This window comes from Tursiops truncatus, chromosome 18 (genome assembly GCF_011762595.2).
Source record: "Tursiops truncatus isolate mTurTru1 chromosome 18, mTurTru1.mat.Y, whole genome shotgun sequence".
Taxonomy (NCBI): domain Eukaryota; kingdom Metazoa; phylum Chordata; class Mammalia; order Artiodactyla; family Delphinidae; genus Tursiops; species Tursiops truncatus.
Window position 1 is genome coordinate 1,574,252 of NC_047051.1, and position 14,778 is coordinate 1,589,029.

General features: G+C 42.6%; 1 protein-coding gene across 2 annotated transcripts in view; it reads right to left on the reverse strand.

The window, feature by feature from the left end:
• MICU2 (mitochondrial calcium uptake 2) overlaps nt 1-13,649 on the reverse strand; it is an 82,361-nt gene extending 68,712 nt beyond the window's left edge. The window contains exon 1 of one of the 2 annotated variants that reach the window (XM_019936894.3): nt 13,402-13,649. In XM_019936894.3, coding sequence (XP_019792453.2) covers nt 13,402-13,608 — 207 coding nt within the window. In that variant the 5' untranslated portion in view covers nt 13,609-13,649. The remainder of the gene's footprint in view (nt 1-13,401) is intronic. The other variant, XM_019936893.3, reaches the window with a different exon arrangement.
• Between the last annotated feature and the right edge of the window lie 1,129 nt (nt 13,650-14,778).

Below are 14,778 nucleotides of genomic sequence, written 5' to 3' on the forward strand. Positions count from 1 at the left end.
CTTGTGACTCCTGGAAATTATAGGTGAAAACACTGTATGAGCTTTTTGGGAGACAGTACATAACTTTTATCATATTCTCAACCTATTCAAAGAATAAATGACAGGGGACTTCCCTGGCAGTCCAGTGGTTGAGAATCCGCCTTCCAATGCAGGGGACGTGGGTTCGATCCCTGGTCGGGGAACTAAGATCCCACATGCTGCGGGGCAACTAAGCCCACGTGCTGCAAACTATAGAGCCCTCACACTCTGGAACCCGTGTGCCACAACTAGAGAGAAGCCCACGTGCTGCAATGAAGAGCCCGCGCGCTACAACAAAAAGATCCCACATGCCACAACTAAGACCCAATGCAGCCAAAAATAAAAATAAATAAAATGTAAAAAAAGAATGACAAAGATGAATCAGCAAACGTGAGTAATAATATGGTAAAATACAATAACAATTAGTAAAAAGAAAAACAGCTCCAATTCTAAGCACTGCTCATGTTAGAACAGCATAGAGTTAATTAACTCTAAATAACTGAGATGATCCGTTCTCAACACATGGCTGTAGAAGACTTAAAATTGAACAGAAAAAGTTTTCTCCCGCAGGACTAAATATAAAATGAGAAAACAATTAATTCCAAGTCCTTTAAAAATGGCTTATATTTTCCAACAGCTAAAGCACATTAATTAAAATAAAAAATACACAACTGCTGTACAGCCAGAATAAAGCAAAGTACTAAAGGACATCATCGTTGTACAAAAAATTCAAATAAAAGCTTGGTCTTAATCAAGTCTTATATGTGTATCTGCACAATTCTGATTTTCACATTGCTTTCTCTTTTCGCTGATATGGGCTAAAGCCATGTGGGCTGCCTTCCCCAAACCAGGCACTGCCCTATATAAGCAAGCATAATAAATACTCACAGCCTCTAACAGAGAAACAACTAAAGAGCAATACAGACGAAAAGAGCCTGGAGAGCAAGGAGACAGGGGCAAGAGGTGGTCTCCAAGAGGGTAGCGTCAGCTCACTGTCACTAGAACGACCTCTCTGCAACTACACTTATTTCTTTTTTTAAAAAATTTATTTATTTATTTTTATTAATTAATTAATGTATTTTTTTGCGGTACGCGGGCCTCTCACTGCTGTGGCCTCTCCCGTTGCGGAGCACAGGCTCCAGAGGCACAGGCTCAGCGGCCATGGCTCATGGGCCCAGCCGCTCCGCGGCATGTGGGATCTTCCCGGACCGGGGCACGAACCCGAGTCCCCTGCATCGGCAGGCGGACTCCCAACCATTGCGCCACCAGGGAAGCCCTATTTAATTTATTTTTTGGCTGCACTGGGTCTTCAGTGCTGTGCGCTGGCTTTCTCTAGTTGCGGCGAGCAGGGGCTACTCTTCGTTGAGGTGCACAGGCTTCTCGTTGCGGTGGCTTCTCTTGTTGCGGAGCATGGGCTCTAGGCACGCAGGCTTCAGTAGTCGCAGCACATGGGCTCAGCATTTGTGGCTCGTGGGCTCTAGAGCACAGGCTCAGCAGTTGTGGCGCATGGGCTTAGTTGCTCCGCGGCATGTGGGATATTACTGGACCAGAGCTCGAACCTGTGTCCTCAGCATTGGCAGGCGGATTGTTTTTTTTTTTTAAACATCTTTATTGGAGTATAATTGCTTTACAATGGCGTGTTCGTTTCTGCTTTATAACAAAGTGAATCAGTTATTCGTATACATATATCCCCGTATCTCCTCCCTCTTGCGTCTCCCTCCCACCCTCCCTATCCCACCCCTCTATGTGGTCACAAAGCACCGAGCTGATCTCCCTGTGCTATGTGGCTGCTTCCCACTAGCTATCTATTTAACATTTGGTAGTGTACATATGTCCATGCCACTCTCTCACTTTGTCACAGCTTACCCTTCCCCCTCCCCATATCCTCAAGTCCATTCTCTAGTAGGTCTGTGTCTTTATTCCCATCCTGGCAGGCAGATTCTTAACCACTGCACCAACAGGGAAGTCCCCACACTTATTTCTTAACTTCACAGCCATTGGCTATATTTCTATAACATGAGAGAACGATAGTTGTTAATACCTTAACACTGCCTTGCAAAGTTTTAAATAAGTTTTAATCAAAACCTTCTCACTCAAGATACAACACCCAAAACTTTAACAGTAACTAGTCTCTTCAAGTCATGAAGAGGCAAAATGGTTCTTGTGTGTTTCTTTCTGCCACTTTTCCTAAATTTTCTATAACATATGCATATCTCAACAAGAAAAAAGCCAACATAAGTAAGTAATCTTTAAGAATTAAGAAAGAGCCAACAGCTGGAACTCCCTTCCTAATATATTTCAAGAAATTTCAATAACCATAATGAAACAGCATTTCTTTAGGGTTTTAAGGAGCAATCTTTTCATGACTGTAATTGAAGACGGATTTAATCACTGCCTAATGGCAGTACTAATAAAATACAAAGTCCTAATTTAAAAACAAAACAGTTGCAATATTAAAGTCAAGCTTCAATTACAAATAAAATATGGTTAGTATTAAGTTTTTAAGAAAGAAAAGTGTCTCTGGCTCACAGGATAACCCTCACTGTCATCTTTCCACTGCAGCAGTTCCTGGTTAAACCGCAATGTTCCCTTATCACCACCCCCTCCTGCTGCTCACTAAAGTAGCTCACTCGAGAGGAGCTCAGCCTTTCACATCATACTTCAGCGCAAGCGGGACTGTCACTGGAGGAACGTTAGGAGGTGTTCAGCTGTTCACTGTCTCTCCTCGGCAGCTGCCGAAGCCACGCACTTAGAGCAGGATGTACCACAAGAGCAGGCTCCTGACCCTGACTTCAGCCCTGGACCAAATCCCAGCATTCCAGAACTCCCCACCAATGTGGGTCTGAACAGAGGCAGAAGCCCTACTAGGGATCTGCTTCTGATCTGAGCGGGCTCTTAATTGGTCAACTATGACCAAATTTAAACTGAAAAAGATTTTGTCTTTAGAACACCTAATAGTGTGATTTAATCTCTTGGTATTTATACTCTGCACACACTCAAAAACATAGAAACCCCATTTATAATTTCTTATTATGTATAATCTTCTAATTGTGCATACTAGCAAATGAGAAGAATGACTGATATTCCCAAATAGCAGATAGACTAAGCCAATCATACTTTGCTTTGGAATATCTACTGATAAAACAATTTGTGGAAAAACACTGTGCTTTCCTATTTAAGGTTCATTTTATCTAATTTTAAAAATGGTTTGCATGTCTAGGGCACCCAGCAGTCAAGTGATGAGGACAGAGGAGGGAGCCTCCTGGAACTATGCTTGTGTAGCAGGAAACACTGAGGCTGCACAACTGCTACCACAGGCACATCAATCATACAATACACATGTGGATAAACTGAAGATTTTATAAGGCTGTATTTTTTTTTTTGTCGTCTTCTTTTTTTTTTTTTTTGTGGTACGCGGGCCTCTCACTGTTGTGGCCTCGCCCGTTGCAGAGCACAGGCTCTGGACGTGCAGGCTCAGCGGCCATGGCTCACGGGCCCAGCCGCTCCGCGGCACCTGGCATCTTCCCGGACCGGGACACAAACCCGTGTCCCCTGCATCGGCAGGCGGACTCCCAACCACTGCGCCACCAGGGAAGCCCCAAGGCTGTACTTCTTAATGGAGAGTAATCACAACTTTTATTCTGCGTACCACACATTCATGAAACTTTCACAGATGTCAGTGAAAAGTTTCTATATAGACTAGGGTGTGCTTAAATATAGGATCCACTAAGTATTATTTCTATATTGAAATTATTTATAATCTGAAACATTTAACTATCTTTTTTATGGAGAGTGCATTAAGAGAAGATATCTGCTATGGCTTACTTTACCAAATATTTACCACTTTTTAAACTGTAAATTTTAAGTTCATATACTCTACTATTGATGGCTTAGGATATGTTTATGCACTGTTACAATTCATAAAACTCCAAACTCACAATAACAAAAGCATTAATTTGAATGCATTATCTACCAGAACATATGCTTTATAGAATAAGAGTAAATAGTAATTTTTTACTCAGGTTCAGCTAAATAAATATAATTGCAAAAGGAAAGATTAAAAAATGCTTCTGCTTTTACATTACAATTTGTTTTTCTTCCCTTCTTGGCCCCCTTGTCCCCCCTCCCCAAGAAGCACCTCCACAGATTTGCAGTAAGATACAGAAAGAGTGTCATATCACACAAGGAAGGAAAGTAAGACAACCTCTCATTCATGCAGGACAAATAGCTATGCCAAAAGCACAAATTACATCTAATTAGAGGGTATAACTTTGTCATCTTTTTTTTCATAATCTGGCCATTTACACACTTTGATTTTTGACTTCCATTTGGGTTTACTAACATCAAAGCTTTGTCATCACTTATATGTTTCCAGAGACATTTTTACCTGAGGCAATAAAGTATAAAAACTTCTTTGCATTCTTGCTGTACTGCTGTAAGAAAGCTTTAGTCTTCATTAGGCTTACAATGTTTCACGGTTATTAAACTTCTGTATGTTGCTATAAAGTTCATTGCCCTTGGCATACCAATTTTAAATGTACTATCGTTAAACCCAATGCACTGCACACAAATACACTCCAACCAAGCAGACTCCAATATATTATTGTTTTACTCTTGCTAAAGTCTTACTAATGTCCTTTTCTTCCCTTTTCACAAAAATAATGACCGCAAATATACTCAGACAACTCGAAATAAAAGAAAGCAATGCCAACTTAATTTTATGAATTGTTTAGGGCTCTTATAGCAAATTAAAATAGTTCCATCTCATTAAATACATTATTTGAGCTTTTAAAATACTCATTGATATGCAATAGAAAAAGAGTCCTGCATCTAATGACACTTGCAAAATCGCTTTCCCAGTTAACATATTTCTGTTTGACTATTTAAACATGATGATCCACATTCCTTGCTTTTATTTATTTAAAATTTGTGATCACCATTTGTTTCAGTCAGGTTGTACTCACAAAATGTGAGTTCAAAATGTGAATTTAAATAATATCAAAGAAACACCACATTTGATGTTCTCTTACTATTTTAGAATTTTAAAATTTAATGCCACGATGCAATATATTCTCATTAAACTCATAACACCAAGGCTTCTTTTGTTTTAGACATTAAAATTAATTAATTAATTAATCTTTGGCTGCATTGGATCTTCGCTGCTGTGTGCGGGCTTTCTCTAGTTGAGGCGAGCAGGGGCTACTCTTCGTTGCGGTGCGTGGGCTTCTCATTGCGGTGGCTTCTCTTGTTGCAGAGCACGGGCTCTAGGTGCGTGGGCTTCAGTAGTTGTGGCTCGCGGGCTCTAGAACACAGGCTCAGTAGTTGTGGTGCACGGGCTTAGCTGCTCCGCGGCGTGTGGGATCTTCCTGGATCAGGACTCGAACCCGTGTCCGCTGCACTGGCAGGCATATTCTTAACCACTGCGCCACCAGGGAAGCCCAAGGCTTCTTAAAAATAGTTCGTTAGGTAATATTTTTTAGCTACATTAGAAAAACTCACCAAAAGCAAGCCATCAGAAGTTTGTGGCCAGTGGTCCTATATTCGTCCTAACTACTGTTTCAAAGCTCTCATTCTTCATGAACGGCGTTAAACCCGTCGCTCCCTCCCTCTCTGGGTTTTCTCTCGGGCAGCAGTCATTACTGCTATGACCCTTCTGACCCGCCCACGTTTCCCTGATTCTACCTCCTAGTTTTCCGGAGCAGCTCACCATCAGGGTCTCCTGTCTACAGCCAGCTGGTAGGGTTAACCATGCCCTCTGCTTTCACTCCTGTCAGGTTGAAGGAGGAAAACTTGTTAGTCTCAAAGCCCAACCTTCTACCTGGGGTCTGACTCCAGGTAACCTCCTTCCTCAAAGACCTCCACCTATAATCACCCCCACAGAGCTGGACCAATTTTTGCCTCCTTATTATATCATTCTCCCAGCCAGCGTCTCTTTTAATACCCTTTATAGCAACACTTCTAGAAAGAAGCATCTCTATTCACTTTCTTTGCTTCCTCACTTCAGTCTCTCCTCAACACATTCCAATTAAATTTGCCCCCAGTATTTCACTGAAATGCCTTTTGTCAAGGTTACCAACAACTCCCCTACTGCCACACCCGAAGCTCAACTGTCTGTCCTCACCCTCTCAGTAGCAACAGACTTAAGTGAGTTACAGATTCGAAGCAATCCCTATCAAAATCTCAATGACATTTTTTATGGAAATAGAAAAAAAAATCCTAAAATTCATATAGAACCACAAAAGACAGTGAAGAGTCAAAGCAATCTTGAGTGAGAAGAACAAATCTGGACGCATCACACTTCCTGATTTCAAAATCTATTCCAAACCTACAGTAATAAAACCAGAAGTAGCAGGTGCTGAAAAGTATGGTGCTGGCATAAAAACAGATAATACGGACCAATGGAACAGAAAAAGAGACCAGAAGTAAATTCATGCATTTACAGTCAACTGATCTTCAGTAAGGGTGCCTAGAACACGCAATGGGTAAAGGATAGTCTCTTCAAATAATGGTGTTGGGAAAACTGGACAGCCACATGCAGAAGAATGAACTGGACCCTCATCTCACACCTTATACAAAAATTAACTCAAAATGGGTTAAAGACTTAAATGTAAGAACCAAAACAGTAAAACTATGAGATGAAAATATAGGGAAAACTTCTTGACATTGGTCTGGGCAATGATCTTTTTTTTTGGATATGACACCAAAAACACAGGGAACAAAAGCAAAAATTCTCAAGGCTACATCAAACTAAAAAGCTTCTGCACAGCAAAGGAAACAATCAACAGAGTCAAAGACAACCTATGGAATGGGAGAAAATATTTATAAACCATACATCTGATAAGAGGTTAATATCCAAAATATTGAGGGAACTCAAGTCGATGGCAAAAAAATAAAACAAAAAAACCTTGATTAGAAAATGGGCAAAGGATCTGATTAGCATTTTTAAAAAGAAGACATACAAAAGACCAACAGATAAATGAAACAGTGCTGACAATCACGAATCATCAGGGAAGTGCAAATCAGAACCACAGTGAGGTATCACCTCCCACCTGTCAGAATGGCTATTATCAAAGAGACAAGAGATAAGTGCTGGTGAGGATTGGAGAAAAGGCAACCCTCAGGCACTGCTGGTGGGAGTGGAAATTGGTGAAGCCACTGTGGAAAATCCCTCAAAAAATGAACACTACAACTACCGTATGATCCAGCAGTCCTGCTTCTGGGTATGTATCTAAAGGAAGTGAAATCGCTATCTCTGAGAGACATCTGCACTCCCTGGAGTGCACTCCAGGGCCACTGCAGCTTTATTCACAAGAGCCAAGCTATGGAAAGAACCTGTTTGCATCAGCAGATAATGGATAAAGACAATATCGATACACACCCTTACCCACAAGATGGAACACTATTCAGCCCTGAAAAAGGAAATCCTGCCATTTGTAACAACATGGATGAACCTGGAGGACATTATGCTCAGTGAAATAAGCCAGATACAGACAGACAGATACTACATGGCTCACTCATCTGTGAAACGTGAAGAGTCAAGCTCACAGAAGAACGAAGTAGAATGGTGGTTGCCAGAGGCTGGGGCATGAGGAGATGCTGATCAAAGGGTAGAAGTGTCAGTTATGCAGGATGAATAGGTCCTGGAGATCTAGTAGACAGCATGATGACTATACATATACACCATACATACAATACTATATCATATGCTTGAGGTCTAGATCTTAGACCTCAAGAGGGTAGATCTTAAGTGTTCTCACCAACCCCCCCACCCCCCCCAATGGTAACTTCATGAGGTGATGGATGCTAATTAGCTTGACTGTGTTGATGATCTCTGTTACACAAAGAAAACATCAAGTTGTACACCTTGAATATATACAGTACACCTCAATAAAACTGAAGGATAAACAAAACAAAAACCCCTTCCAGGAGTGCTTTTAAAAACCTGGGAACGGGAGGGACTGCATTCTCCAGCCGCCTCTCTTGGGCATCGCTCCATCCGATGCCGCCTCTGCTTAAACCACAGGAGCCGTGTGTAACTCTGCCCAAGCCCTGAGAATATACCAGACTTTAGACTGGGTGGGAGGTGGGGAGATCAACAGGTTGTAAGAGAACACACCCTTTCCAGTCCCGTACCCAGACTTGCCTGCGTGCTCTAAATTCTCCTGCCCTCAGGCAAGCAGCCCACCCTCACCAGTGGAGCCTGAGCCACACTCACGTCCTTAGGGGGCTGACTCTTCACGGGAAACACTGGCCACGCAAACCCAAACCATTCTCCCCCAAGAGGAATTCAGCCAGTTGTTAACAGACAGACCTTGTTGTATTTAAATCTTTAGTCAGTGTAATCAATACTACACAAAGTGTGTGTCATGCATTTAACTACAATATCAAAATATAGTGTCTATTAATACAGTTGGTTTTAGCCATATGTCAGGATTATTTTCCAAATTTAAAAATAATTTAATTGGCTTGAGGTTTAAAAGTTGAAGCATCTAAATAATTCGAATGAAAATGCAATTAATTTTATTCTAAAATTTATTCTGATTTTTAATGTGATAGCTCAGGACAAAAGCTTGCTGTATAAAGACAGATATAAACATTAACAATATGAATTAAAATTAAATATCATACACAGTAATAGGTGAAATGGACCCACCTTTAAACTTTTGAGACAAAGGTATACCAATTATTGTTTCATTATAGATTTCATCAATTTATTTACCCATTCAATAAATACTTAGCACACCTACTATGCACAAGACTCTTTTCTAGGCTCCTGGGATATAGCAGAAAAGAGCAAGGTTTCTTATTTACTTAGAAGGTTTCTTTACAAGGTTTCCTACTGGGAAAATGGCATATGTCTCTATGACTCTAAGTGTGTAATTGAGTATACATAGGACATTTAGTAACTGAGCTGATTCTGAACATTTCTAGAAACTGCCTGCCTATTATTTCTACGAAGACTAATCAAACCAAAGTTAGACAAGGTCACTTCATTACATAGTGCAGTTCATTCATTTACTCTTTGGATAAACATTTATTATGTGCCATTGTGTGACTGTGAATGTTTCAGGCACCAAGAATATAGAGATGAAAAAGATAAGAGGCCATTCTTCTGGGGGAGACAAAATAAACAAGTAGATAAAATAATTTCAGGGAGTGATAAGTTCTACAAAAGAAAAGAAAAATGAATTAAATGTTAAGAAACGCTTCCAAGGATTTATAAATACAAATTTAAATAAACATATCAAAGGGAATCTGATACTTATGAATCTACAGAATAAAAAATTTGGATTTATTTAGAATAAAAAGCATTTATACAGTATTATAGACTAGGTTATATAAAACAATTCTACCTTAAACATGGTGGACAAATTTTTCATTAAAAAGCAAACCAAAAAAATCCTATTATGAAGTCAGGGAAACATATATTCAATATCACATATAATTTGAAAATTAATATAAGGCCAAAAATTATAAAAATTTAGAGAATAAATGAAATACTCATTCAACAAATCAATAAGAACAAATAAAATATTATCACTGCTGTCACCTGCAAACTGTAATGCATTTAACTTTGGCTTTATGGTTTTCTCTTTAGTTTTTCTCCCCCCTCAGTTTTAGGCCTTATTTACAAGGATTTATAATATCAAAATGATTCAGAAAAGCTTTACTTTTAAGTCTGATCTTACATGCCATTGAGGATTTACTTAGTAATATGGAAATGTTTGTTTTCATCAGTTTTTGGTTTACCAATATATTATTTCTAGCTTGCAATAGCAAAATACAGTAATAGCAAAAAAACTTTTACATAGTATTGAAATTCCTGCAGGAAGATTATTTTGCCATTGCAACTTGAAAACTCTAGAGCTCCTGTTTCTCCATGAAATAACTTTCTATATTTTTTAATACACCAAGGTTTATTAAGAATGCAGCTATCCTTTTAAGGCAGAATGGACTGGAATAATAGAATAATTTTGTCTTCTCCCTTCTATCATTTATCTGATTTTACTATGCCAGAATCAAATATAATAATACTTAAAGAGAGTAATACTAAAATCTAGAACAGTTTTCAAATATACTTAAGTGTTTCAGAGGAAGCAGCTTACATACAAGTAACTGACAGGCTGACATGCTCTAAAGCAAGTCATGCCCTAAAGGATATCTGTAGGAGCAATATGTTGTCCAGATGTAATCACTTGTTCAGGACTCCTGTAGCGATCCCCCGCTTCAGGCCACTTCGCTTTCACCAAATTCACCAAAGACCTACATAGTACTCGCTCCCGCTAACCCAAAGAAACTGGAGATTTTCGCTTTTAGGAAAAAAGGCAAAAATCGAAAAAATTGCTCAGCCTTTGTTTTTCAGCGACCCATTAAAGGGGCAGCGCACAGCCCAGGCAGCAAGAGCGGCCCTGGGGACTACACTCAGCATCTCAGCATCAGATGCCAGAGCTCTGAATTGTGTCTGTGAGCATCTGTGCTTCATCTCCATTTATTTTGTGCATCCGTTAGCAAGACGTGTCCTAACGGCTCCTTCACTTTATGCCATTTCGGCTTACAAAAGGTTTCACAGGAATGCTCTACTTTTGGATAGTGGGGGAGAACCTGCATATTTTCTGAAACAATACAATTACATTTTACACAAGACTCCTGCAACTTAGACTCTGCAAATTTATCTTCTAAACTTCTTTCAAATTCATCCACTAATTTAGCCATCACCAACTCTCTCCTGAATTATTTCAACAGCTCCTGACCTCACTTTCAATCCACTCCCTTCACTAAAGTCTCCATACTCTTTCCAAAGGTCCAAGTCAAATCTGCAATATAGTAATATGTGTAATTCTTGATTTATGCGTTAAATAACATGATATGGTGGCATGTTTAATAAGCACTGTAATTTCAAAGAAGTGATACTTTGAGATATCTGTAACAACTGTATCAGAATAGGAAAAGATCTGAGGTTGAGGTTGTTACACTGTCAGTTACTGTTAATACTTCTGTAGCTAGTTGCCTACATTCACAATTGAAGAAAATGTTAAGTTATAGGTCAAAGAAAACAAAAATGTAATCTTTTTCTATTTAAATTCAAAGACTCCCTGAATTCTATGCCTGTATTCTTGGGGGGCCATGAAGGTTAAGAAGCCCTATGATGGCTCCCTGCTGTCCTCAGGATAAAAATTTCTTCATGACCTGATTCCCTGCCACCTCTACCTGTTCTGAACCTCATCGTGTACAGCTCTCATCCTACTGAGTCCAACTCCTCCCACCAGACCTTTGCAACATTGTTCCCTTGCGTGCAGTGTTCCTCTCCTTCTCTTTGCCCAGCAAACTCCATTCATCCCACAGGCATCAGTTTACAGGTCACTGCTCAGGAACCCAAGCTTGTGGGAGGGGCTCTTCCAGGTGCCCCCAGAGCACCCAGCACTTACCACCACTATCGCCCTGTATTAAAATTGCCCCCCGCACTAAACTGTAAGCACTTGAACCGTGTCTTGAATTCCCCACTCCTTGCATACTGCCTGGCACACAGGTAGCACTTCAATAATTGTGGAAAGAAGAAAGAAGGGAAATGCCAAAATATCTGCTGTTTCATGAGCTTGAATTCTACCCTTAATTCCTGACTGACCCTCACAAATGCAAGCGCTGGTCACAATGGAAATCTGAAGTGTATGAGTCAGTGAGTATAAATTCACTATTTTTATTGGAAAAATCACTTACTGTGATGACTGAAAATGAAGGACATTATCACTATTACTAAGTCCATGTCAGGAAGACTGTACCACCTTGCAATGCTAAGTAAAATAACTATGTAATACATAAAAGTGTATCAAGAGCACATCTATCTCAGCAGTTTTCGACCATGCACACATGACTCCAAAGCGGCGGTGGTGCTGACGGCCGGGGCGGCGGCGGGATTGACAGGCCCTCTCTTAGGGAAATGTTACCCCAGTCAGTGAGGTGGAGGGAGTTTTCAAACTACAGGCCCCTCAATTCCTGCTGTATTCAGCCACTGCTGCTGAGAGGAAGCTGAGGTCGTCTTCAAGGCCACTGGGGTGGCAAAAGGACGAAAATCACTGTTTTAATCAAAGTCGTCCAACAGCAGATCAAGCAAATGCTGTGTCAACAGACCTTGTAAACCCACTGATCATACAATGGTTTCTGTATTACTTTAGCTGGGCTGCAAGTACCAAAGGTTGCAGGGAGGGAAGGGAGCTGGGGAGAATTCAAAACACCACACTGGTGTAAAGTTTTAGCGTCCTGTCAGGAATTGAAAACACAAAGAGGCTAGCAGTGGGCCAGAAAAACACAGTGACAAGGATGGACTGAACCCGGAATCCACAAATTGCTGAGGGGGTAAAACCGAAGCCATTTCTGGGCACACGGAGTGAACCCCTTTGATAGACAGTGTGTCTGAGTAGCGCTAGGTCAGAGCGTGACGACAGATGGCTCTGCGCGACAAAATTTAAAAATGTGGATTTCGTCCTAGGAGCACGAGGCACTAATGGTTTCTGAAGAAGCGTATGTCATGTAGTTAAAGTGATACTCTTGGGAAGATTAAACAGGATGAGTTAAGCGGTTGAGAACAGAGGCAGAGAAACCGAAGATGGATAATAAACTTAATTGCTTGACACAAAATGAACAAAAATACTATAAAACACCGTTAGACAGATCCTTCCACCTGTAATCAGAACTGGTGTGAGAATGGGGGGAGAGTTATTGCCCGTTTTAACATTGTGGCCTCTTAATTGAATACAAGTAAACATACTGTATGTCAATACCTAACTTTAATTCACAAGGCCTGCTTTCCTCTCTTTGGTTGTATATGACCGTTGAGTTTTTCAGAACTCAAGGCACTTAGAAAGGCATAATGTAAATCTAACCAACAGAAAAAGAATACTGCTTTTAATTTTCAAAAATATTCACACAAACTTAAAAGAATTAAAATGTCCTTTAAATATTTAAAAGTAGTACTCTTTTTCAAATGTTTTGCGTGACAATTTGATATTGAACCAGGGAACATGACCTTTACTTTCAAACATGGTAGTTTTAAAAGAAACGTCTTTTGTGTGGTACTCAGAGTCCACGGAAGCATGAAGGTTTACGACATGTGATACTGTTCCTGACAGTTGACCATCAAACCTGGCAAGCATCGACCAGCCGATTGCCTCTTTTATTATTAAAAAGGTCACCTGTTAGGACAGCTGGACCACGGGGCGCAGCTGCGGGCCCGGGCGCACGGGACACGCCCCCACCGTCCCCGCGGGTCCCTGGCGCAGGCTGCCGGGGTCCGCCCCAGCCCCCCACTCTTCACCCGCACCCTCCACCCGCCGGGCGTCCGAGGACTGAGGGGCGCGGCGGGGCTGCCGCACGGGGCCCGTCCCGTACCTGGGCTACCACGGTGAGGCCGCCCTGGGGCGCCGCCATGTTCACGCGGCCGTGGTACCATGTTGCTCCTGCTCCCGCCAGGGCCACGCCGACCACTGCCGCCGCCACGGGCCCGGAGTTTGGCCAGGCCCGCCGGCCGGCAGCCAGCCCGCGCCGCAGCCTTCCGCCCCAGGCCGCCAGCCGCGCGCCGCCCACCGCCGCCGCCATTTTTGCGGAAGCGCCCAGTCGCCGCGTTCGCGTCGCTTCCCACAGCGGCCCGAAAACTCGCCCGCGGCCGCGGTGTCGCGAGACCCAGGCAGTCTCCGTCCCGCCCCCGAGCCCACGCGCTGTGCTGAGGGCGGGACGGGGCGGGGCCTCGGGGAGGGGCGGGGCCTTGTAGGGGCGGGGCGCAGTGTCCGGGAGGGAGTGGGCACGCCGCCGGGTGTAGCACCAGGATCGCCGTGCCGTGTGAGGGGGCGCGTGTCCTGTGGGGCCAGGGCCGGGCGGGGGTCAAGGGCCTGGGGCCGGGGTCGCGCGAGGCGGCTGGCTGGCTGGCACCGGGCGGCGGTCGCGGTGGGCCGGGAGCCGCTTTCTCGGGGGGCGTGATCAAGGCGGTGCGACAGGGTCCCTGGTGTTGGGCGCTGACGGACACGCCCTGCGGGTCCTGGGAACCGGGTCGGCTCGGCAAACAACGGGCTGCGTTCCGAATCACTTACCTGAGTCAGAAAGCTGCTCAAGCTCTACATGTTTCCGCACAGGCCTCGAGGACACAACCTGGTTTAAAAATATTGTATTCTATTGTCTCACTGTGGCAGCTAAGCAAACTTTTTAAAAAATGTATTTTTCAGTTGGTGAAATACACATAACACTATCATCTTAACCGTCTTTTAGCTCACAGTTCGGTGGTATCAAGTACATTCACGTTGTTGTGCAACTATCACCGCCATCATCTCCAGGACGTTTTTTGTCTTGCAAAACTGGCGAACTTAAAAAAAAAAAGCGTCTTCCCTGTCTTTTAAATCCTTCCAGTCCTTACATTCTCATCTGCTCTTTGGTTTTTGCTAAATCATCTTCTTTCCCAGCCGTCTAACTTTGACGAAGTAGTTTGTTTTTTTTTCTTTTGCGGTACGCGGGCCTCTCACTGTTGTGGCCTCTCGCGTTGCGGAGCACAGGCTCCGGACGCACAGGCTCAGCGGCCGTGGCTCACGGGCCCAGCCGCTCTGTGGCATGTGGGATCTTCCCGGACCGGGGCACGAACCCGCGTCCCCTGCATCGGCAGGCGGACTCTCAACCACTGCGCCACGAGGGAAGCCCTGTTGTTTTTTTTTTTTAATAAAATTTTCTGTTTTTAAAAAATGTATTCTATTTATTTTTTATTTTTTAAAAATTTTTGGCTGC